Below are 25,202 nucleotides of genomic sequence, written 5' to 3'. Positions count from 1 at the left end.
GCCTGTGGGCCCCTGGTCTTTGTGGAGATGCGGGTCTTTCTCGGGGTGTGGGGGGGGACTCGGGAGTCGTGACAGCCGCGGTTCCGCACCAGCTCAGGCCTCCAGGGAGGCGCCTGCTGGGTCCGCCCGGCCGCGTGGGGCCACCCTGCTCGCTGCCCCCTCGAGCCTCTCTAGCCCGCAGAAATTATCATCGAGGGTTTTTGAAGGTTTCTTTGCCTTGCACATCAAGGCAAGGACCCCGCTACTGAGCCACACCCCCAGGTTTGGATTTCTTACAGGCAGTGTGTTTCCCGTTCTAACTCAGACTGGAGAGTTGTGACCTCACCTTAACAGTGCAGCTCTCGACTGAGACAAGTCTGTCCCCAGATAAGAAGAGTTTGTCACGACCAGATTACCCTCGATTAGCTCCTGGAAGAGAAAGCCTGTCGGCCAACCCACAAAAGTGCTAATAAGAGCTCTCATTCATTTTATTTTTTAAAAATAGTATTAGTGGGGGCTGGAGCGATAGCACAGTGGGTAGGGCGTTTGCCTTGCATGGGGCCAACCAGGGTTCGATTCCCAGTATCCCATATGGTCCCCTGAGCACCGTCAGGAGTCATTCCTGAGTGTAGAGCCAGGAGTAACCCCTGTGCATCACCGGGTGTGACCCAAAAACCAAAAAAATAATAGTATTAGTATTAGTATTATCATTATTTTGAGGGGTCACATCCTGCAGTGTTACCCCTGGCTCTGCGTTTCGATTCACTCCTGAGGTGGGGGCCAACTGACCATATTTATAAATCAGTGATAACCTGTGGTAAACCGAGAAATCATTCAGTTTGTTACAGGATCACTGTTAGATGCTGACAATTTCAATTGATCCAATGCCTCGCAGGTACCCTTTCAATTTCTAGGCAGCATTGTTGAATAGTATGTCATCATCATGCATTTTATTGAGCACCTAGTATGTGCCAGCAGCAGGCTTGGACTCGGGGCCTTGGGCATGCCAGGAGTGTACTCCGGCATTTGAATGGTCTCCCTTGCTGTCAGGAATGAGCGTCTGCCAGGCCCTGTGTGTGATGTCCAGGCGAGGCAGGACGTGCACTAAACCAAGCCACCTAATGAATCTTTGACGGAAGGGAAAGCTCTCCGTGTGCGGAGGGGCCGAGAATGGAGCTTCTTTTCATCAGAAGTGAGTGAGATTTCTTGGAAGGAGACAGGCTGATACGAGGGGGCAGACACTGGCGTCCTGCAAAGGCCAGAGGGGCCACAGTAGGTAGTTAGATTATTGGGTTGTATTGCAAAGGCAGCTATAGGGAAGTTCCCAGAGACAAACAGGTCTTTGAGGAACTTGACAGCATTAATAATAGCCTCCCCCCACTTTACAGATAAGGAAACTCGGGCTCAGAGAGACTTGTCCTCGGCCACACAGGAAGCTGCCACCTTCCTTCCAAACCTGAGCTCCTGGTCTACACGTCAGCCTCGGGACCACATTTTTATTTATTTTATTTGTTTGTTTTGGAGGCCACGCCTCGTGGTGCTCAGGGCTGACTCCTAGCTCATCCCTGGCTTAGAGATCACTCCCGGTGGGGCTCGGGCCACTATATATGGTGCCAGGGATCAACCCCAGATCAGCCGTGTGCAAGGCAAGTGTCCTTAGATCGCCACTGGTCCTGCTCTGGCCCCAGGACCACTTTTAAATCACGCCACCTCCCACTCGTAAGTAACATTGTCCTTGTCTTCATCGCGTTGCCCCAAACAGCCTGAGGTCCAGTTTTCCTCATCACTCACACAGGCTCAGACTCGGCACGTGCACAAGAATGAAAGATTTTCCTGAGGAAATTTGTTCGAGCGGGCACCAGTAACGTCTCTCATTGAGAAACTTATTGTTACTGTTTTTGACATATCCAATATGCACGGGTAGCTTGCCAGGCTCTGCCGTGCGGGCTCTATACTCTCAGTAGCTTGTCGGGCTCCGAGAGGGGCGGTGGAATCGAACTCGGGTCGGCCAAGTGAAAGGCAAAAGCCCAACCGCTGCGCTATCGCTCCAGCCCCTGAGGAAATTAATGTGTTCAAATGCAGGCTGCGTTTTACGGCTATGAGAGGGAGTAGTTCTCCGTGTCTGCTTGGAGGTCACACCCAGAAGGGCTTACTGCTGGCTCTGCGCTTACAATCGCTCCTGGTGGTACTTGGGGTCCATGTCATGGCGCCAGGGCTCCAGCGGGGGCTCAGCCACCTCCAAGCAAGCGCCTTCCCCCCTCGCCGTACCGGCTCCCCACTTAGTGACGTCTCCACTGCCTGGTGGTGGCCCTTTGGGGCCGGCTTCCCAGCGGCTCGCGAGAGGCACGTTAATGACCTTGGCTGATGACAGCCGCACAATATTGCTGCTGAGAACCCCGCACACCTCACCCTGGCTTTGCCATCAGAGGAAAGAAGGTGACTCACACCTTTGCTTGTCCCTACGGACCGGAGACAGCTCAGCGCCCCAAAGCCGCTCAGACCCACACAGAGCATGGCTGCTGCTGTCTTCCTGGGAGCACTTAACACCTCAAGGTTGGGAGTTCAGGAGAAAAAAGGTGTCTTGTGGCATGGATTTGGTGGAAATCAAAGTGATTTCTGTCGGATTGAAATAACCAGGCAGGAAGGCTGGGCTTACTCCCTGGCCTTCCCGTTCCTGGTCCCCATCCACACCATCAGTTGGTATTAAGTCTTGAAGAGACTCTGAATTAAGCCTGAATCACCGAAGTGAGGACTCATTGAGCACTGACTGTGTACAAGGCACCCGGGGTGCTTCAGGAACTGAGGAAATGTGCAGAGTGAGGTGCTTTGATTCCCAAAGCCGGGTGCTGGGACCACAACCTGAGCATCCCCTGGGCGCTGGGGGAGGAAAACACTGACCCTGAACCCATCACCTAACAGCACTGGCCTCGGCCACCTGCAGGCCTGCAGGGGGAGCTGAGATCCCGACGGGGCCGGCCTGTTCTCCCTCCTGTGCGACGGAAGAAGATGCTGGGTCAGCTTTGACCCGCCACGCGCGGCTGGCCCCGGCTGCCCTCCTCTCCCTGGGCCTCGGCGGCCTTGGCAAGCCGGGGCTGCGTCTGGGGTCCGTGGGGCGCTCAGTTCTGGCCTTGGCATCTGGCCGGGCTCCTCTGACTTGCTCTCTGTGCCTCCTCGCTGCCTGCCTCTGGGTGAAGATGGTCCTGAGTCTCGTGGCTGGTGCTTCCAGAGGACGGAGAGCCCGCCAGGGGCAGACCGGGCCCAGTGCGTTTGCCAGGCTCCACCTAGCTGCAGCCCTGGGGGACCCACCCCATCCCCAGCTTGATGCCAGGCCTCTGGGAAGAGCAAGTTCTGCCCTTCGAAGCCGTCTCATCTGCGGGCAGCTGTCGTGGCGGGAAGTCAGTGCAGAAGCAGGCTTCCAGCTGGCGCCCGGCCTCAGAGTCCCCAGCAGGACACGCCCGCTGCCCGGCACGGTCCGACCTCCTGGCTGGCTTCTACCTCACGCTGTCATGCTCAGAACATGCTCAGAACACGTCTCAGGGGCTGGAGCGATAGCACAGCGGGTAGGGCATTTGCCTTGCACGCGGCCGACCCGGGTTCGATTCCCAGCATCCCCTATGGTCCCCCAGCACCGCCAGGAGTGATTCCTGAGTGCAGAGTAACTCCTGTGCACAGCTGGGTGTGACCCAAAAAGCCAAAAAAAAAAAAAAAAAAAAACGTTTCAGAACACACCTGGTGGGGCTGTGGTTCTCCCTGTCTCCCGCACCCGGACCCAGTTATGTGCCCCCGCCGTCCGCAGAGCTGCAGACTCTGACCTCGTGGGGGTGTGACCCAGCTACATTGACTCAGGAGATCTCTGGTGCCGCAACAAACAGGGGTCTCCGGCACCCCACCACCGAGTAGAAGCAGCCCCTGGCATCGCCGTGTCGGGCAAGAGGAAGGGGAGAAAACTCAGGGCGAAGATCCACTGCAGAGATGAGACACTTCTCCACTGTTCAGGCTTACCACCCTCCCCCCCGCCCCGATCCACCCCTGCACGGTGCTGGTGACGGAATCCGGGGCCCCACACATGCCAGGCAAGAGCCTTCCCGCAGAGCTACGCCCCGTCCCTGTTTAAATCATTTGGGTTGCGTTTTTCCAACAGCCATAATCCCGACAGCTTTAAAACAACCCGGCTGTGGAAAACATCTCTGCCCGGCCCTGGACACACGCTGGCTCTCCCCCATCTGAAGGTCATTAGAGAGAGGCCTGCGTGTCCACGCCGCGCATCACCCTCTGCTGCCCTCTCTCACTCCAGCGTCTCCTCAGAGCCTGCTGGGGCCAGTCACTGGGCTGTGCCTGGGATGACAAGAATGAGCCCCCCCCCCGCCCCACCCCTGCCCCCCAGACTTCAATTTACGGCCGCCGTCTAAGTTCTCTTCCGCAGGGTTCTCCTGCAAGTTATGGACCTGTGATTAGCTTTCCCTCAAGGCAGAGTGGAACCCGTGCAGCCTGACGAGACGGTGAGCCCTTTCCACTGCTCCAGAAGGCAGGGGGAGAGTCGGGCTCTGGCAGAGCACAGGATGTGGGGGCCAGGCTTTTCTCAGAGTGGCAGGCCCCCATCCTGGGGAGGGATTGCGAGGCTGCCGAGGCTGCCAGGGAGCTGCCAGGGAGCGGGAGGTGCCGGAAGCCCGAGACAGACTCCGCCAGCTCCGTCCCCAACACAGCCCAGCCGAGCGGGGACTGGAGTGAATGGGAGGGTCGAGCCATCCTTTTCCTTTTTCTTTCTTAACGTTATCTGGGAGTATTTTATTTCAGTCATTTATTTACCACACCCGGGGGGGACGAGGGGTTTGATCCCGAAGTGCTCCGGGGACCCAGGGGGTGCCAGCAAGTGAGCCTGGACCCTTTGCGCCAACTCCCTGAGGTCCGAGCTGTCCTGACCGGACAGCCCTGCCTCTGGGGGGCCGGGGTCTCCTTCAGAGTCAGGACAGCGGCCGGGACTTCCCCTGGGCTGTGGGCAGAGAACATAGATGCAGAACAACTCAATCTAGTTCACCCAGATGAGGGGTTTTTGGGTGGCGTGTGTGTGTGTGTGTGTGTGTGTGTGTGAGTGTGCGTGTGTTGGGGGTGGGGGGAAAGCACACCCAGCTCAGGGCTCAGGGCTTACTCCAGCCTCTGTGCTCAGGGCTTACTCCAGCCTCTGTGCTCAGGGCTTACTCCAGGCTGGGCCAGGGAGATCATACGGAGTGCCGGGGATCGAACCCCAGGCTGGCTGTGTGCAAGGCAAGCTCCATGCCGGTGGACTATCTCTCTGGTCCCCCACCCAACGGAGTTTTAGTAGCATGAAAAAGAATTTTTTTCTTTTTGGTTTCGGCCTTTGAGTGGTGTGCTCTGGGCGAGGTTCGTGCTCAGGGCTGCTCCCTGCAGTGCTTGGGGTCCCAGGCCGTGCAGGGGTTTGGTCCAGACCTTTAGCATGCAAAGCATGTGCTCTGAGCCTTGGAGCCATCTCCCCCGCCCCTGAAAAAGAAATGTTTGCCATGGAAATAGAAGCTGTAATTATGTTTATAAGGGCTGTACTGGGCACAGCTGAGGCGGGGTGGGGGGGTACATGTGATGCTAGGGATCGAACCTAGGGCCTTCCACGTGCCAGGCGTGTGGTCTGCCCCGTGAGTGAGCTCCCCCACCCGTGCTGCTTTTCAAGGACTGAGCTGTCGGTCATGCTGTTTGCCGTGGCACGGACACTTTCAGAGAGGCCCGTCACCGCCCTCCCCCTTCCCCACCCACCGCCCCCGAAACTTGGCACAGTGAAATCAGGAAACGGACGGATGGCAGAGCCGGGAGCTCATTTATTTTCGCCACCACTTGTGCAATAATTAGCATCTTTTTTAAGAAGGCAGAAACAATGCCAGCATGAATTATTTAATAGTTTGAAAAATTACTCTGCAGAAACACATGAATGTGTTTAACCAAAACCCTGCTGGTGTCGAATCTGAGTGGAGATCCAAGCATGTCCTGGACACATGTGAAAACTCGGGGGTGGAATCTTGGAGCGCCTCACTGGCTCAGAGAGGGCAGGGTGCTCTCCTCTGGGTGTCATTATCTTAAGGTGTTTTTTTTCTTTCTTTTTGGCTCACGCCCGGTGATGCTTAGGGGTCACTCCTGGTTCTGCACTCAGGAATTACTCCTGGCAGTGCTCGGGGGACCATAAGGGATGCTAGGAATTGAACCCGGGTCAGCCGCATGCAAGGCAAACGCCCTACCCACTGTGCTATCGCTCCAGCCCCTTATCTTTAGTTTTTTCATTGTCACTCCTCCCTGCAGTGCTCAGGGTTTACTCTTGGCTCTGTGCTTATGGGTCCCTCCTGACATGCTTAGGGGGGCCATATGCAGTACCAGGGAACACATTGGGGGTGGCCACATGCAAGGCAAGTGCTTTACTTATGGACTATCTCTCTGGTCTCATTTTAAGACAGGAAAATGGGTCAGTATTGAAATTCAGCTGATGGAGCCTTCTGGTGGGGCTCCCAACCCCTTGGGCTGTGCCGTGTGTGAGGGAGGAGCCTGAGGGGGAAGGAACTGTCTGTTCCTCACCCCTCCCAGAAGACTCTGAGAAATGTGCCCGCGTCTCACTCGGGGCTCACCCCTCCTGCACTACTTTCTCCCGACCCACGTTCTGTGGTGCAGCTAACGGCAGACCTAGCCCAGAAGAGGCAGCACCCCAGTCCCTCCGGTCTCGGCGTCAGCAGGGCAGGGAGACGTGGAACAGAGACTGCCACCATGACAGAACCTTGGGCAGGTGAAGGACCTGCCTCAGTTTCCTCATCGCTGCCAGGGTAGAACAGTGGTGGGTCCTTCTAAGGACTCTGACGGTGATGTGAGAGAATGGAGTATGGGCAGGGGCAGGGGGGCGCAACTGGGGGAGCATCATAGAGCAGAGGGCCCTAGGATGGAGACTGGGGATGGCAGGAAATTCACTGACACATTTTAGTCTCAGCTCTGCTCCAGGAGACAGTTCCACTGGCAGGGAAGAGGGCGGGAAAGCCCCTGCTCCCCCGTCTCACCTCCACCCTTTAGCACCTCCGTGCCCTGGCCTCTCGCTCCCACCTAGTCCCCGGGGGCCAGTGCGCCTTCCTAGGGCTACAGGGTAGATGCCCCAGACAGAGCCAGGGACAGAGAACCACTAGGTGGAGAGCACCTTCTAGAACTTTCTCCGGCATTAGATTTCAAGAGCCTTTTTCCTCTCACCAAGAGCAGCTGGGGATGGACTGCACTGGTGCCATTCAGGGTAGAAATGGCCAGGGAAGCCTGGCGGGGCCCTTGCTCCAGCCAGCCCTGGCCGGACAGCAATCAGTGCTCCGGCCTCTGAGCAGGATGCCCCAACCACTGGCAGTCTGAGCTCCAGAAGCTTCCCGACACAGCCAAAGGGGTTGGCCCAGCTGGAGGACCTTGAGCGTGAGGGCTTAGCCACCGAGGTCAGTCTGGCCCCAGGGTGGGGGTGGGGCGGGGGTGGCTTCCGGAGGGGACCCGGAGCCAGCTTTGAGGATGGCGAGGAGGACGTGGAGGCAGCTGGAAGCTGAAAGGTGGAAAAGGCGAGGAAATTGGTTCCAGACTGGACAGGGTGTGTGTGGCGCTTCGTTCTGGGGGTACAGGCGAGGACCAAGCCCTCTGTGGGTCACCTGGTGATACACACGGCGACGCCGAGAGGAGAACCGTGACTAATAAGCGCTGAAGGAGCAGCCGCCGGACAGAAACACCAGGACCCCCGTGGAGAGCAGTGCGCCAGGAAACCCGAGGGCAGGACCCCCCGAGTTTGTCCCCTCTCTGCTCTCCTTCACGCCTGTGGAGAGAGACAGGAGCATGCAAATCCAGCCCCATAATCTACCTCTGACGATTTCACAAGAAAAACTGCTAAAAACGGCCCCATTCAATCGCTCAACTTTCTTCCAAGAGGAAGAAAACCGGGAAGTGAAATTGACATCTGGGCTTACCTGCAGGGGACATGGGGAGGAGGCCTTGGTCCAGCAACAGGGGAGAGCCCACAGCCACGGCAGAGCCCGCCCCTGCGCACCCCTCTCCCCCCCAGCTCAGCAGCACGAACGGGGGTGCTCCCAGGCTCGGGGGCCAGAAGCCCAGAGCCCAGCCGCCTCGCAGGACCATACCCACCATGGACACAGGAGTCCCTCCTGGCCTCCTCCCGCTCAGGGGCTCTCCAGGGCCCCCGACCCGAGGCCCCCTGGCAGCCTTACCTCTCGGGATGTGTCCTGGGGATGTCCGTCACTAGATTAAAGGCCATCCTGGTCATGCTGGGTGAGCTCAAGAGCCATAAACATTGTGTGTGGATAGTACAGCGGGTAGGGCATTTACCTGGCATGTGGTCAACCCGAGTTTGATCCCTGGCACCCCATGTGGTCCCCCGAGCACCGCCAAGAGTGATTCCTGAGCACAGAGCCAGGAGTAACCCCTGAGCATCACTGGGTGTGACCAAAAAACCCAAAAATTAAAAACTTAAAAATAAACATTGTACGCGGGGGTGGAGAATGCTGGGGAGAGGGCGGGGGGGGGAGGGCTGGAGCACATGCTTTGCCTATAGGAGCCCCTGTGAGCCCTGGCACCTCATGGTGCTGGGAGCACTGCCAGGAGCAACCTGCATGCACTGGGGTTTCCCTCCCTCCCTCCCTCCCTCCCTCCTTCCTTCCTTCCTTCCTTCCTTCCTTCCTTCCTTCCTTCCTTCCTTCCTTCCTTCCTTCCTTCCTTCCTTCCTTCCCTTCTTCCTTCCTTCCTTCCTTCCTTCCTTCCTTCCTTCCTTCCTTCCTTCCTTCCTTCCTTCCTTCCTTCCCTTCTTCCTTCCTTCCTTCCTTCCTTCCTTCCTTCCTTCCTTCCTTCCTTCCTTCCTTCCTTCCTTCCTTCCTTCCTTTCCTTCCTTCCTTCCTTCCTTCCTTCCTTCCTTCCTTCCTTCCTTCCTTCCCTTCTTCCTTCCTTCCTTCCCTTCTTCCTTCCTTCCTTCCTTCCTTCCTCCCTCCCTTCCTTCCTTCCTTCCTTCCTTCCTTCCTTCCTTCCTTCCTTCCTTCCTTCCTTCCTTCCTTTCTCCCTTCCTTCCTTCCTTCCTTCCTTCCTTCCTTCCTTCCTTCCTTCCTTCCTTCCTTCCTTCCTTCCTTCCTTCCTTCCTTCCTTCCCTCCATCCCTCCCTCCATCCTTCCTCTCAGCACTCAGGGACAGTGTCGGGACGAATCCTGACCTGGCAGAGTGCTCACACTCTGGCATTCAGAACACCCCCCCAGCCCATTCACACTCTCCTCCACAGTCCCCAGGGTCACCCCCTTTTCCCCAGCACTGTCCCTTCCGGTGTCGGTGAGTTTCCAGGCCTGGGGGGACACAGTGAGCTGGAGGCCGCATCTCTCCCAGCCCGGGCCATTTTTAGTGCCTCTTGTTGTTCTGAAACCTTTTCCTGAGCCCTCATATCCCCAGTGGGCGAGGCTTGTTAGCTTACATTTCTATGGTGCCCCTCCCGGAGGGCCCGGCCAGAGTGCTCAGGGAACTGGGACATTTCCGTGGGGGCCCCGGGATTACTCAGCATTCGACATAGCTTCAGTATGCGCCTGCCTTGCCCGGAGCCGACCTGCGGGGACCCCCCTTCCCCAGCCGGTTGCCGTGGGCGGCACGCAGAGACCAGGGCGGTCCCGCTGGGCTGAGCTCCGGGACCTGTCCCAGGGCTGAAGCAGTTCCCAGATTATTTCTCCTCTCTGTCTCCTGGAGTCCATCAGCTCCTTTCCGGGTGCGGGGGCAGGAGCCATCGACCCCCTCTTGGCACCCCTTCCTCGCTGTGCAGTGGGGAGACGGCACCTGCCCCACTAAGCTCCAGAACACACGGGGAGCTGGACGGCAGCCCCCGCCCCACGAGTCTCTGCCACCAAGGTGACCCACCAAGGAGCTCTGCACAGCCTCGCTGCTGTCTCCGTGCCCTCTCGCAGGGGAGCAAGACCCAGAAACAGGCCTGCCCAGGGTCAGCCGCTGACCTCTCGGGACAGCGCAGCACTGCTGCCCTCTGCCCACGGGAGGGGGCACCCCCAAATACTCCCACTGGAAATATAAAGTAACAGTATGAGACTGACACCCAAGGGCAGTAGACACGAGGGCCAGGAATATTGCCCCAGAGTTGGAAGCCTGTCTCACGAGCCGGGGAGAAGGCAGCTGGGATGGAGAAGGGGATCACTGAGTCAGTGATGGATGGAGAGATCGGTCGGGATGGGAGAGGTGTGCTGGAAGCAGATAAAGGACCAAACGTGATGACTTCTCGGTATCTGTACTGCAAACCCTAATGCCCAAAGGTAGAGAGAGTATGGGGAAGTTGTCCGCCGTGGAAGCAGGGGGAGGGGTGGGAAGGGGGGATATTGGGGACATTGGTGTGGAGAATGTGCACTGGTGGGGGATGGGGGCTTGATCGTTGTGTGATTGAAACTCAAACATGAAAGCTTGTAACTATCTCATGGTGATTCAATAAAAATAATAATAATAAAACACAAATACTCCCCCTGGAGTAGTGCTCATTCGTAGTCGTTCACCCTGGTGTGCTGACCCCCACACTCATGCTCACACACTCACCTGCACACCCACACGCTCTTGCATACACACAGTCACACCAGTCACACTCACGCAACACTCATTTACTCACACATCCACACATACATACACTCACACACATGCACACACACTCACACATATGAACACACGCGTAGTCATATTCTGACGCATTCACCACCATTCTCACATTCATTCACTCTCACACTCAGTCACACTCACACCCGCTTAGTCATACTCACAACCGCACACTCTCACACACTCGCTCACCCTCACACTCACCCGTGTTCACTCTCCCTGTTGCAGAGTCCAGCGGTCACTGGGGGCTGCAGTCCGGGTGGGGTGGAGCCCGCAGAGGGAGACGGAGGCCTCCGCCAGCGCCCCTTGCTCGCTCACGGGCTTTGTCCCCTGGGCCAGACCAGCTGTTTCCAGAGCCGGTGAAGCACAGAGAGGCCCCTGGAGGGCCCCAGACTCGACAGATTGTCCTGGCAGCGCCCTTGCCTCAGGTGGGCGTTCTTTTTTATTTATTTATTTATTTATTTATTTTTTGCTTTTTGGGTCACACCTGGCGATGCACAGGGGTTACTCCTGGCTCTGCACTCAGGAATTACTCCTGGTGGTGCTCAGGGGACCATATGGGATGCTGGGAATTGAACCCAGGTCAGCTATGTGCAAGGCAAACACCCTACCCGTTGTGCTATCGCTCCAGCCCCTCAGGTGGGCATTCTTGGGCAGCCTCCACACCACCTCTCACACCACCCGCCTCACACAGACACGGCACACACCGACTCGGGCACTTGCACCCTCACACTCACCTACTCACACTCGTCCCCACACTCAGGTGCACATGTACCACAACACACCTATGCACGCCCACACATACCCACCTCCACATCTACTCACATGTGCACCCATGCAAACACACCTCCTCACACACAGACCCAGTACACACACTACTCACACGTTCACACGCACTCACACACCTCACACACACCTCACACACAGACCCACTACACAGACACACACTGCTCATGCATACACACCTACTCACACACCTCATACACAGACCTACTTCCAATCCTACACATTCACCTACTCACACGTGTCCCCCACACATGCACACCTCTCACATGCACACCTCTCACATGCACACCTATGCACACACACCTCACATGCACCTACTCCCACACACCTACTCACACACACACTTACTCACACATGCACCCACACCCACATCCACATATATACCCCCATCCGAATCCACTGAGAGACCTAGAGTGGAGTCGGGCGGGCAGCCCCTCCCCACGGGGGCAGAAGCGTGCAGAGACAGGGTAGGGGGGTGAGGGGGGTGGTGTGCAATAAGACAGAGAGGGAAGAGCCCTGTCGGGATGTCTCCGTGGGCCACGGGAGGTGACATCTGGCAGCTTGGGTTCACACTGGCACCCACCGTGCCACCTGTAGGACATCTGCAGCCATTGGGTCCTCTTTGTCACCTTAACCCTCCACCCCTGGACCCCCAGGAGGGGTGAAGTGTACTTGTGGCCCAGACCTGGGGAGGCTGAGGAATCCCAGTCATGGAGGTCAGCGCCAGGCCTGGTTCCCTGACCAACTGCAGGGCCACGCATCCCTCCAGATGACGGACAGGAGTCCAGGCCGTCCGGTCTGTTGGGGACATTGCCCTGTCTGCTCCCAGGCCGTATGGAAGCCGCCCTGTGCCTGGCACACAGCGGGGTGGGGGGGGCAAGGGGCAACACCCAAGGGCCAGGCTCACCACGTACTCTGTGGCTCCTCAGAGGGGCCCCTGGGGGCAGGGGCACGAGGACTCCGCATCCCCCACTAGCCAGCCCGCCCTGCTTTCCCAAGGACCCCGCTACCTAGGTAAAAGGCCACCACAGGCCCGGCTCACGCTGTGCCATCAGCCTCAGGCCGAGGCCCCAAACAGGCTCCCTCGGCACCAGCCTCCGGGGAGCCCCTGAACGTCTCTCCGCCCACTTCTCTCCCCACCAGACCTCAGGGCTCGCTCTGCTCCATTGTTTGCTGGGTTCGGGAGCCGCCCATGTCCCAGGGGCAGACCAGCCACTCTTGTTTATCCAATAACAATTAATTCTCAGCCGTCACCGCACAGGGAAGAAAGGCGCCTTCAGCAAAGAGGCACCTCACGGCGGTGGGGGCAGGACACAAGGTGGGGGTCCAGGGCCCTCCAGGCTCCTGCCTGAGCCCCCGTATTCTGTCTTTACTCCAGGACCCACTGAGGCAAGTCCCCCACGCAAGGCTACGTGGCATCTCATTGTGCTAAGGAGATGGACAGGGTCTTTGATTGAAACGTGACACCGGCCAGTCATTCGATGATCATTCTGGGCGGGAAGCAGGGAACTTGGAGTCCCGCCCAGCCTGTCACTCTAGGTTGCTTCTATTTCATTTCCCCTGGGCCAGGCCGAGTGAGTGAGGCCTGTCAGTCCTCTGGTTTGCGGAGGACGGGAGGACAGCTCCTCCTGGCTCTGCCTGTGCCCGGGATCACGCCTGGGCCTCCTGCCTGCAGAGCACGTGCTCAGCCCCCTTGAGCTCTCTCAGCAAGTGTCAGCTCTTCTTCGGGAAATCACTCACTTGTTCTAGACGGTGCTGAGAGCCTCTCAGGGCCCTGGTCCGGGCAAAGCCGCCCCCGTGAGATGGGGGAGGCTCTGTGGCCTTGCTGCCTGCCCACTGGCTGGGTTCCGGGATCTCTGTGCAAGGGACCTTGAACAGCTCTCCGAGTTCTGCAACATTCCCTCAGCTGCTGTGATCTGCAGGAGGCCCAGCCAGGGCGGGCCAGCCTCACCGGCTCCCTGGGGCCAGCCTGCCGCAAGGAAGCACTGAGGCTGGGCCTCCGTGTTTCCTGGGGTGGGTGTTGGGGGACAAGGACGGTGGGGCCCTTCCGTGCAGCCAGCCCCTAAAAGCCCTCTCTGGGGTTCCCCGTGATTGCTCTCTGCCCCTCCCAACCGCCCCACCGGTGCCCACGGCACAGGCGGCTGTGATGGGAGGAGGGACTGGAGGCACCAAGGCAGACAGGGGGTGGGGCAGGGCCTGGGTTCCTGTGCCGGCGTCTGTGTGGATGGGCGGGGAGGACAGGCTGGCAGGAGCACCAGGGCCTTACAGGAGAACCCCATGCTTGACCGGGTCTGGAGACGGGGAGGGTCTTAGGAGCAACGTGGAGTGTCTGCCCCCCCCAACAGTACCAGCTTGTTTCTTTTTTCCAGAACAATCAGGCTCAGGGGTGCTGGGGGTCCCCGGGGCCTATGTCCACGCAAGGCATCTGCTGTCCCTGCCAGTGTCTCCCAGATCCTCACTCTGGCCCTTCTGTCAATACTGTCTCATTGAGGGGGATCAAAATCTCACCCACCCCACTCACCCCACCTCCCATAATTAGCCAGAGGCGCGGTTTGGACCCCACACAAAGCAGAAAGGGGATAGGGCTACCTTCCAGGTCCCCTTCCTCCTAAGCAGGGCGCCCCCTGCACCCTAATCCTGACCCCATGGGTAGAGCGTGGCCTGTGAGTGGCCTGGTCAGAGGCCAGGAGGGCCACCCTGTGCTGCCCACCCACTCATTCTCAGGTCCGTCCTGGCCGCTGGCGCGTCCAGCGCCCCCGCCCCTCCGCGGGCCTTTGTTCGCGACCACCTTTCCCTCCGCCTTTGCGCAAATCCCCGCTGGGCTGCGCGCTCCGCGAATCTGGGTCTCGGACCCCGGGCCGCGTGTGCGGGGGGGGGGGGGTCGTCGGCGCCGAGCACGTGCAGATGCCGCGGCGGGGACACGCACGCCCACCCCGTCGCGAGCCCGCGGGGCCTGCGGCGGGAGGGCGGCGACTCGGGCCCCCGCCCCCGAGCCGGGACGCGCCCGCCGAGGGGCGGCGTCTGCGGGAGGGCGGGCGCGGGAGCCGGGGCGCCGCCCGCCGCCGCGGGCCTCAGTGTGCCGCGCGGCCCGGAGGATGCTGGCGGGCGCCCCCGGCCTCGCGCGCGCTGCCCCCCGAGCCGGCCCCGGCCGCGCCCCCAGCCCGCCGCGCTCGCGGGCCTGACGCGGGGCGGCCGCGCTCCGGGCCCGGCGCGGAGCAGCCCCGCGCGCCAGGTGAGCGCGGGCGGCGGGGACGGCGGGGACGGCGGGGGACGCGGCCCGGCCGGGTGCAGGGCCCGGGGCGGGGGCCGCAGGACCCGGGAGGCCCCCGCCCGCCGGCCCGAGGACGCGGAGTGTCCGTGTGGCGGCAGGGGTGTGGGCGGGCAGGGCTGCTGTGTGTGTCCGTGACTGTGTCGTGCGTGACAGCGCTCGGAGACGGTGTGTGTCTGTGTCTGTGCCTGTGTGTATAGGACTCTGCGCATGTTTGTATGCCCGTGCACATGACTGTGTGACTGCGTGTGTGTGATTAGAACGGTGTGTATGTGTGCGTTACATGTGCCTACAGGACGGTGAGTGTAGGCGTGTTAATATGTGTGTAGGTGTGTGTGTCCATGTACATATGGGATGTGCAGGTATATATGTGTGTGTGTGTGTGTGTCCATAAAGGGTGGTGTGTATGTACATGTGTGTGTGTTTGTGTGTGTCAATATGTGTGTACGTGTACATATAGGGTGGTGTGTGAAAATATGTGTGTGTGTATATGTGTGTGGGAGTCCCTGTCCATATAGGATGGTCAGTTTATGTGTGGGTGTCCATGTCTGTATAGGATGATGCGTGCATATATGTGTGTGGGTGTCCATGTACCAAAGGATGGTGCTCGTATGTGTGTGTATATATATGTGTGTATGTATAGGACAGTGCATATATGTGTGTGTATATATATATGTGTGTCCATGTACTATAGAATGGTGTGAATATATATATGTGTGTATGTGTGTGGGTGTCCTTGTACATATGGGATGGTGTGTGTATATATGCATGTGTGGGTGTCTTTGCGTGATAGGGTGGTGTGTGTGTATGCATGTATGTTTGTGTCTGTGTAGATGGTATGTATATGAGTGTCCATGTCTGTATTTGATGGTGAATGTGTGTATGTGTGTATGTGGACATCCATGTCTGCATTGGATGGTAGATGTGTGTGCATGAAAATGTATGGTGACCGGGTCCAAGTAGGATGGTGCATATGCATGTGTGTGCACACGTGTGTGTGGTGTCCATGTACCCTGTAGGACATAGGATGGTGTGTGTGCATGTTCATGTGTGTGTGTCTGCTCAGCAGTGGGGTCCTTGGGTGAGGGGACCGTGGGGGGTGCAGGGCGGAGGAAGAGCTGCCTCCACTGACTGTCCCTTTCAGTTGCAGATGCTCAGTGCTCCCGGTGGCCTGGAACCCCTTTCGGCACGCCTGCGAGCGGAGGCCGCACCTCGGCTGCCCCTGGGTGTCCCTGATCCCCGATAAGTGACCCCTTCCTGCCTGTGGTCTGTGTCCGGGAGAAGCAGACGCCCGCCAAGATGCCTCGGAACCAGGGCTTCTCCGACCCCGAGTACTCGGCGGAGTACTCGGCCGAGTACTCGGCGAGCCTGCCCTCTGACGCCGACCGTGGGGTGGGCCGGACCCATGAGATCTCCGTGCGGAACTCGGGGTCGTGCCTGTGCCTGCCCCGCTTTATGCGGCTGACCTTCGTGCCCGAGTCCCTGGAGAGCCTCTACCAGACCTACTTCAAGCGGCAGCGCCACGAGACGCTGCTGGTGCTGGTGGTCTTCGCCGCCCTCTTCGACTGCTACGTGGTGGTCATGTGCGCTGTGGTCTTCGCGGGCGACAAGCTGGCGCCGCTGCTGGTGGCGGCCGTGGGGCTGGTGTTGGACATCATCCTCTTCGTGCTGTGCAAGAAGGGGCTGCTCCCCGACCGCGTGAGCCGCAAGGTGGTGCCGTACCTGCTGTGGCTGCTGATCACGGCCGAGATCTTCTCCTACCTGGGCCTGAACTTCGCCCGCGCGCACGCGCTCAGCGACACGGTGGGCTGGCAGGCCTTCTTCGTCTTCTCCTACTTCATCACGCTGCCGCTCAGCCTCAGCCCCATCGTCATCATCTCCGTGCTGGCCTGCGTGCTGCACACAGTCGTCCTGGCCGTCACCGTGGCCCAGCAGCAGCAGGACAGGCTCAACGGGACCCTCTTGCTGAGGGAGGTGAGTCCCTCCTGCAGCCCCCTCCCCCACCCCTCTCCGGCCCTGGGCACCCCCTTGCGATCCGCTCTCAGCTCTCTGGGGAGAGGCGCCTTTCGCTCCGTTCGTCATCTGTGCTGGGCCCTGGGGACTGGGGGCCAGCAGGAGGCCAGGCCTCCAGCGTCTGTGTCCTCGGGGCCTACGGAGGGGGTGGCAGGAAGACCCCTCAAGGCCTGGTCTTGAGGCGGTTTTGATCCCGTATGGGGATCACCTCTTGGTGGGGGGCAGAGGGAAAGGCCCCCCACCATGACTGGCCTTGTTGTGCTGGGCTGGAGAGAGGGATGGGGTGGCTGTCACAGTGCCTGGCGGGGGCGGGGGGGCAGTCAAGTGAGGCTGTGGGGCGTGATGGGCGTGTTTGCACTGAAGGGTGGGCCTCCCTCTCTCCTGTGCTGAGACCCCCACTGGGAGCTGAGGAGCCCGGCACAGATTCTGGGACTTAGAAGCTCCTTTTGGGGAGCCTGTTGGGACCCCCAGGGGGTGCAGAGCCACGGATTCACCGTCGGCCTTCCTGCCGCTCCTGGTTTGGAACCAGGGCAGGTGCCTGTCCTAGCTGTGCCTTCCTCCCAGTTCCTTCCTCCTCCAGCTCCTCCCCAGCGCCTCTGTCCCCGCCCACGCGCTGACGCCCTCCTGGGAGGGACCGATTGAGTCTCAGGGGCCTCCCCTGCCCTTGGGGGTTGATGCAAGAGCCCTGCGGCTGTCCTGACACATCCCCCCCCTCACCCCCCTTGGTGAGGAGAAAGTGCAGCTGGTTCCTGTCTGAACATCTTCCGGGCCTCGTTGAACCCTCCTCTCTGCCGTGCTGGCAGTGGTGGGTGACTCTTGCTCCCCAGGCCCAGCCCTGGCAGCCCCCCTGCCCTCTCCCCACCCCACCCCCTGCCCTCCGCCACTCTACTTTGCTCCTGGGCTGGATCTGGCACCGCTGGGGAGAGATTCAGTGAAGCCCACCCTTGTGGATGGGTCCCAGGGGGGCAGTTCCAGCCCTGCCTGCGCCTCCATCTTCTCCTGAGCCCACCCTCGGCTTGACCCCTGGGGCCTCTTGAGTTTCCCCGTATCCGTTGCTGCCCTTTAGGGAGTAACGCAGAAACGTTCCCGCACTCCGGCCCAGAGTCCAGAGGCTAAGGCAGGCCTGCCGGGACAGCTCAGTCCCCCAAACTTGGGCAGCAGGAACAAGAACAAGAAGTAAATGGAGAATAAAAAGATTCCATCCCCGCAAGCCTGCGTGCCTGGAAGCCGGGCCCGGAGGTGCCTTGGGGAGTGAGGGGGAGGGCCGAGTCCATTCGGGAGCCTGGGAGAGTGCAGGAGGCCCCAGCTTTCAGTCGGCTGTGTTCCAGAAGTTTCTGAGTCACTTGCTTGGGACTACTGGGACTTTTTCAAAGGTGCCTTGGTTCCCAGGCCCACCACCAAACCCTCTGGCGCTCCGGCGGCCCCCGCCCACCCGGGTCTCTCTGAGTGGGGGATGCAGAGTGGGGTGGGTACAGTTCGGGGTGCAGGGTGGGGGACACGGGACAGGGAGGAGGCAGAGTGGGGCGCCCGCTGCCCTGGCCCCTGGGAAGGGTGGAGTGGGGGGCGGCTCTGGAAACACGTGCTGGGGTCCTGGGGGGCTGCCAGGGGTTTTGTAGCTGCTCTGACCACGCTGGAGATGCACCCCGTGCCCCAACCCTCCCCCAGCCCATGGGGAGAGAAGGCAGGAAAGGCAGCCTGTGGGGTTGGGGGGGGCCTGCGAGATGACCCCCGCAGGCGGGGGAGGGGCAGAGGGCACTGGGCTTTGTCCATAATGAAGGAAGGAAGGGCCTAGACAGCCCTGCGGCCATGGGGGCCGGGCAGGGACAGAGGAGCCCATATGCGCCCATATGCGCCCCTCTTGTCTGGGTTCGGGTGCGGCCCCAACTGCCCCTGGGGTCAGGTGACCAGGCAGGGTCTCGGGCAGGATCCAGCTGCTCTCCCGGGTGGCAGCAGAGGGGGGGGGTGTGCAGGGCCCATGGCTGAGATGTGCCCCGGGCGCCCGTGGCAGGTTCAGGGCGAGGCACCTTACAGCCCTCTGCTACCCTAGAAGCTGCCCGGACGCAGGTGCTGGCCTGGCCTGCCGCCCGCTGGGCCTTGGTGCACCGTCCGTGTGCAGGAGCGTTCCCACCCGAGGAGAGGCCTCCCGCTCCCACGCGCCCTCTCTGCGGCCAAGCTGGGGGTCCTGCATTCACCCTGGGCGTTCCTGGCCATGTAGACGGTGACACGGAGCCTGAGGCCAGGCAGGCGGGAGGAGGGAGAGGAGGGCCGAATCCTGGGGAGAGGCCTGGAGTGAGGAGTGGGGGTGCGGCTGGGGCTGTCCCTGAAAGCCCCTCGTCCCTGGAGCCGGGGCCTCGGGGCCTCCTTCCCTTACCCCCGCCCCGTGTGCTGAGCGCTCTTGGGGACACGGGAGAGCCTTAAATACCGTCTCTCTCCGGGACCCGCACTCCTCGAGGGGGGTTCCAGGTGGGAACGTGGCCGCCCCAGCAGCAGGAGATGGTGGGGTGCAGCGGACAGCGGCAGCAGGCGTGGCTCTGACAGCCAGAGCAGAGTGTGTGTGTGTGTGTGTGTGTTGTGTGGTGTATATGGTGTGTGTTTTATATGGTATGTGTTGTATGTGCTGTGTATTGAATATGGTGTGTGTGGTGTGTGTGTATGTTGTGTGTGTAGTGTGTGTGGTATGGTGTGTGTGTTGTGTGTATGTTGTGTGTGTAGTGTGTGTGGTATGGTGTGTGTGTTGTGTGTGTTGTGGTGTGTGTTGTGTGTGTATGGTGTGTGTTGTGTGTATGGTGTGTGCTATGTGTATTGTGTGTGTTGTGTGTGATGTATGTGGTATGTGTGGTGTGTGTATGGTGTGTGGTTTGTGGTATATGTGTGTATGATGTGTATATGTGGTGTTGTGTGTATGGTGTGTGGTGTGTGGTGTGCATGTTGTGTGTGTGGTATGTGTGGTGTGTGTGGTATGTGGTGTGTGTGTAGTGTGTGGTGTGTGGTATGTTTGTGTATGGTGTGTATGTGTGTGGTGTGGTGTGTATTGTGTATGTTGTGTATGTGCTGTGTGTGTTGTGTGTATGGTGTGTGTGTGTGTGTGTGTGTGTGTGTGTGTGTGTGTGAGTGAATCAGACTCTCAGGGGACAGGTCCCACCTCCCCGTTGCCCCGGGCCTGGGGCGGCCTGTGGGAGGGCGCTGGGAGGCCACACAGGACGGGTCCGAGCTCTCTGAGGAAGAGTCACTCGCTGAGCCCGGCAGCAAGTCAGCCCGTCCCCTCCCCGCTCCCGGTGCTCATCTCCGCGCCCACAGAGCGGCTCCCCCTTTGACCCCATTCTCCCGAGGACACTCGGGAAAGGTCATAGATCTGCAGCGGCTGCTTCTCTTGCCAGAGGGCGGCTTTGGAAGTGGGCCAGCAGCGGGTTCGGGTGCCTGGTGCTGCGTTGTGTGTCCGAGGCCGTACCTGTACACACCCACATCACACGCCGCCTGGACGTGGCCTCCGCGGCTCCAGCAGGTCCCCCGCAGGCTGAGCAAGGCTCCCAGGGTCCGTGTAACTCCAGCTAACCCTGTGAGGGTCCCCCTGAGGAACAGCCGGAACCCCGAGTGCATACACAGGCTTGAAGACTGGCCCCGCGGCGCCCTCCTGACCCACTGAGACGTGCGTGTGCAAAGGCTGCGGCGAGTACAGAAATGTGGACTGTAGATGTGGCCCCTCCATCAGCCATGCCCGGGACCGAACGTTCTGCTGCGTGAGAGGCAGATACCGTTAGTGTGTGTTGCGGGGGAGGGGGGCGTGGGGAACCACACCTGGCAATGCTCAGGACTTACTCCTGGTGGCACTTGGGGGGACCTTCGAGGATGCTGGGATCGAACCCACACTTGCAAGGCAAGTGTGCTCCCTGCTGTCCTGTCGCTCCAACCTGGCAGATGCCATTTTTATTTCACAGATGGTGACCCCGGACATGTGGGAGTGATTTGCATGGGGCCACACGGTAGTAGGTGGCAGAGCCAGAGTGTCCTCTGGCCAGTGGGGCCCTTTCTTTCTCGCGTGGCACGACGAGCAGCCCTCATACACCTTTCCCGTCGAGGCGTGGCAGTCCCGCTCAGCAGAAGCAGGTTGCGTGTCAAGTGTGGTGTGTGCGGCCTTCTGCAAACGTTCACGGGCCGAGCACAGGCTCTGAGTATGTGGGTGGCCCAAGCTTGATCCCCAGCACTTCATGCTCCCGAGGAGCAAATCCTGAGCTCTGAGCCGGGTGCTGAGCTCCGCGGGTGGGATCCATGAACCAAAATAAATAAATACATGACAACATTTTCAAAAAGTCGGAGTGGGTGAAGACATTTGGACAAATAAGGATTGTATTTCGGCTTGCTGGAAATTCGCTGATGTGGGCTGGCCCACGTCCATATCTGCAGTCTTCTGCCATGGGGGTAGTTACCCTGGGCCAGGGAGCAATTTCACAAGCCAGGAGCATTGGCACTTGGGTTTATCACCGTTTGGTCCCGCGGGCGGCCTTGTCTCAGCCAGGAGACTCCTTGTCAGAGCGGATGTGTAAGTTTTCCCACCAGATTCACCTGGGCTTCTTTGAAGAAGCGTGGAAGTATTCAGGGGCAAGAGGAAAATTAATCCATTTCTAAAGGCGCGAACTTACTTTGGTTGTTCCCTTGGCTAACCCATGTGTAAGCTAAGGGGAAATAGACCCCAGGCTTGATGTGTGTGTGGGAAGGGAAGAATACAGCCTCCTTCGAGGCCACCCCACTAAACCGGGGGCTGAGAGCTTGGGGTGAAGGGACCTGAGTCTGGACAGTGATCCAATGCTCTGTGACTATAGGATGCTCTAAAAAAATCTGACATGGAGGGGACAGGGAGATATAGTTCAGCAGGTAGGACGCTTGCACAGTCATCCCGGGTTCGATCCTCGGCAAACCTATATGGTCCCTGAGCTCTCCAGGAATGATCTGCGAGTGTAGAGCCAGGAGTCAGCCCTGGGACCCAAAGTAAAAGCACCGGATGTGAAGTCTGAGCTGGATGTGTCACTTCCTTCTGTGTTGGTTCTGAGATCTAGACCACCCTTTCTTTCTTTTTTTTGAATTATATTTTATTGAATCACCGTGAGATACAGTTACAAAGCTTTCATGTTTGAGATCAGCCATACTATGATCAAACACCCATCCTCCACCAGTGCACTTTCTTCACCACCAATGTCCCCAATGTCCCTATCCCAGTCCTCACCCTGCCTCTTTTTTTATTCTTTTGGGGTCACACCTGCGATGCACAGGGGTTACTCTTTGCACTCAGGAATTACTCCTGGCAGGGCTCAGGGGACCATATGGGATGCTGGGAATCGAACCCGGGTCAGCCGCGTGCAAGGCAAACACCTTACCCGCGGTACTATTGCTCCAGCTCCTATGTCTGCCTTTATGGCAGACAGTTTCCCCAATACTCTTTCCCTACTTTTGGGAATTATGTTTTTACCGAATTTTCCCACCCCCATTCAAGCCTGCCTACCAGGGGCAGACGCTAGATAATTTATTTTCCATTGCTCATTCCATTGCGGCCGCGCACTTCTGGGACCCTAGGTCGTAGGTGGTTGGGTTTTCCAGAGACATCTCTGTAGGGCTATAATCTATTTTGGGATTCAATTGGGAGTCTCTGGACCAGGGCTGTTGGTGTGCCAAGATGGTGCCCAGTGGAAGCTCATGGGTGTGACAGCTAAGCCACAGAGTGGGCAGAGAGTTGGGGAAGGACCGACCAGCGCCTCCACCTCCATGCAGCCTGGAGATTTAGTCCTGGTACCCACATGCCTGGGCCTTGCTTGTGGAAGCTCTTGGACGCCGGGGTTCCATCTAGTAGGCGAGGAGATAGCACCTGCTCCATCCGGGGTGCCCAGGTGAAATTAGCTCGGCATGGGGCCCGGTGATCTCCGGTGCTGCAGCCCACCCTTTCTTAAGATCCCCCAAACTGCAGTACCTGGGCAAGGTTACTGCAGAGCTATCTGCACAGACTCTGCCTGGCTGTCGAGCCATGAGAAGAAACATTCTCTAAACCGTTCAAGCTTGTATACCCGCTCTGTCCGGGCTACGGGTCCAGGGGTCTCTGCCCCTCTGCCCCCCCAGCACTCATCCTGGCCCTTCTCTGCACTTCTTCACACACCAGGCTGACTCTGAGGTTTGTATTTATTTCCAGGAGAGGGGTTTGCTCACAGGTCCTCCAGAGCCCGGCTGAATTTGTCTTTTTTAGCACGTTTTATTAGCCTCAAGGAGAGCTCAGTGCCATGGTATTTGCATCATTCCTTTGCATCCTTGCGATGCTGAGTTGTTTGACGTGCTCTGCTGCTTTGCGGTCTTTATTTCCCTCCTCACCTTGCATTAGCTTTTTTTTTTTTTTTTTTGGAGAGGGTAGTTGGGCCCCACCTAGCTATGTTCAGGGCTTACTCCTGGCTCTCTCTGGAGATGTCTGGGGAGGCCATCTGGAGTCGAAGTAGAATCAGCCAAGTGCAAGGCAGGCACCTAACCCCTGTACTTTCTCTCCGACCCGCATTGAAAGTTTATTCCTTTGGGGATGAGGGGGAGGTGGGTCTAAATCTAGGATGGAGTAAATGTTCTGATGTTAAGCCAAGTGATTTGAGAAATGCCTTTAAAAAAAAAAAAAACAACAGAAGTTATATAACTCTTCAGGTTGCTGATCATTCCTACTTTGCCACCATTTCAAAAGGTCTTTCTGGACTAGGAGTGAAATCAGTGATAAGGAGATTTCTTTGGAACCCAGAAAATGAGTCATGGATGTCCTGTTGTTTTGATTTTAATCTCCTCCTTGGGCAAAAATGATTTACATAAGATCCCAGGGAATGATGCTGAGCAGATAAGGAACTTATTTCCCACCACCCCCTTAGTCCTTCAGGCTAATGAGAAACTTTGTGCCCCTCATCACCTAGCAATCATTTTGGCAGGGTTCTTGGCAAGGTATTTGCAAAGATGAGAGAGAAAGGAGAGAGAGAGAGAGAGAGAGACAGACAGACAGACAGACAGACAGACAGAAAGAGAGACCAAGAGACAGGAGTTTCAAAGAGTTGTTGTTTGCTTTGGGTTTTGGAGTTTGCTAAGTGGAGTCATGAGAATGGATTTTCCATTCAGAGTCATAGGAAATTCTTTTTCTTTTTTTGTTTTTTTCTTTATGGGTCACCCCTGGCGATGCACAGGGGTTATTCCTGGCTCTGCACTCAGGAATTACCCCTGGCGGTGCTCAGGCGACCATATGGGATGCTGGGAATTGAACCCGGGTCGGCCGCGTGCAAGGCAAACACCCTACCCGCTGTGCTATCACTCCAGCCCCTAGAGTCATAGGAAATTCTTCCTTGCTTGGGGTTGGTGGGAACCAGAGCAGGAGCTGCAGAGGCAGGTGAGAAGCCAGTGGGCAGGCTAAGGAATCCGGGCTTTATTCCTTCCACGATGGAGGGATTTCAGCAGGATACAGAAAAGGTCTGATTAGTGGTTAGCAGCATCGTCCTGGTGGACTCGAGTGAGGTCCAGATGGCTCTGAAGGTTATTGACACAGGGCAGGCTTGAGGGGCCCTGGGTCCCCCCAGTGGGACTCTCAGATGATTCTGTGGATGCTCAATGGATGCTGGTACCCAGGTCCCATGTCTGATGGAGATCTAGACCAGTGCTCTGGACTTTGTCGCCTTGTCATCAGCGGCGTTGAAGTGGCACCACGGGGCAGGCATAAGGTGATCTGCAAGAGTGTGAAGAAGCAGGGGCTGGAGCAATAGCACAGCAAGTAGGGCGTTTGCCTTGCACGCGGCCGACCCGGGTTCGATTCCCAGCGTCCCATATAGTCCCCTGAGCACCGTCAGGGGTGATTCCTGAGTGCAGAGCCAGGAGTAACCTCTGTGCATCGCCAGGTGTGACCCAAAAAGCAAAAAAAAAAAGAGTGTGAAGAAGCAGAAGGGGAGAAGGGCTTCAGACCCAACGCGTGAGAGCGGCCAGGAGAGGGGCCCCCAGCACAGAACACCCATTCTCCTCTCGCTCTGCTCCCGGCCAGGGCCTGATGGTCACAGCAGCCTGCCAGGGGGAAGGAGGGCGTGGGAGCAGGAAGCAGCCTGTCTGATGGCGGCCTCCGCCTGATGGCGGCGCATTGGTTTTCTCATGGGGAAGCTTATGAGAAGGCTCCGGGTCTGGGTGGGTCTGGGTGTTGGGTAAGGCGGCCACTCTGTACCTGGTGACTGGGTGCTGTTTTGCATCTGCCGGGGAAGCATGGGTAATATATACAGAGGCACCTTGCAAGTTCTAATGCATGCAGAAACTAGTTATGTATCTTTCTTCATTCTTTTTTTTTTTTAATGTGGTGCCAGGAATTGAACCCAGGGCTCCCACAGGCAAAGCATATCTCTCAACCCTCTTTCTTCTATTTCAGGATAATATCCATGCTCATTTTTTGCAGGGCGGGTGTGTTGAGGGGGATGGGGAGTTTTGGGTCACACCTAGCAGTGCTCAGGGCTCACTCCTGATTCTGAACTCAGGTTCACTCCTGGCAGGGCTC

General features: G+C 58.3%; 1 protein-coding gene across 3 annotated transcripts in view; it reads left to right on the top strand.

Moving 5' to 3' along the window:
- The first annotated feature begins 14,503 nt into the window (after positions 1-14,503).
- ADCY3 (adenylate cyclase 3) overlaps positions 14,504-25,202 on the top strand; it is a 67,123-nt gene continuing 56,424 nt past the window's right edge. Inside the window, exons 1-2 of one of the 3 annotated variants that reach the window (XM_055120945.1) lie at positions 14,504-14,629; positions 15,810-16,639. In XM_055120945.1, coding sequence (XP_054976920.1) covers positions 15,965-16,639 — 675 coding nt within the window. In that variant the 5' untranslated portion in view covers positions 14,504-14,629; positions 15,810-15,964. Of the gene's footprint in view, positions 14,630-14,666; positions 14,751-15,809; positions 16,640-25,202 lie in introns of those variants that run through there. The other 2 variants (XM_055120947.1, XM_055120946.1) reach the window with 2 other exon arrangements.

Source organism: Sorex araneus, chromosome X, assembly GCF_027595985.1.
Source record: "Sorex araneus isolate mSorAra2 chromosome X, mSorAra2.pri, whole genome shotgun sequence".
NCBI classification, from domain to species: Eukaryota; Metazoa; Chordata; class Mammalia; order Eulipotyphla; family Soricidae; genus Sorex; species Sorex araneus.
Note: the sequence above shows the minus strand (reverse complement) of the source record. Positions and strands in the feature narration are given on the sequence as shown.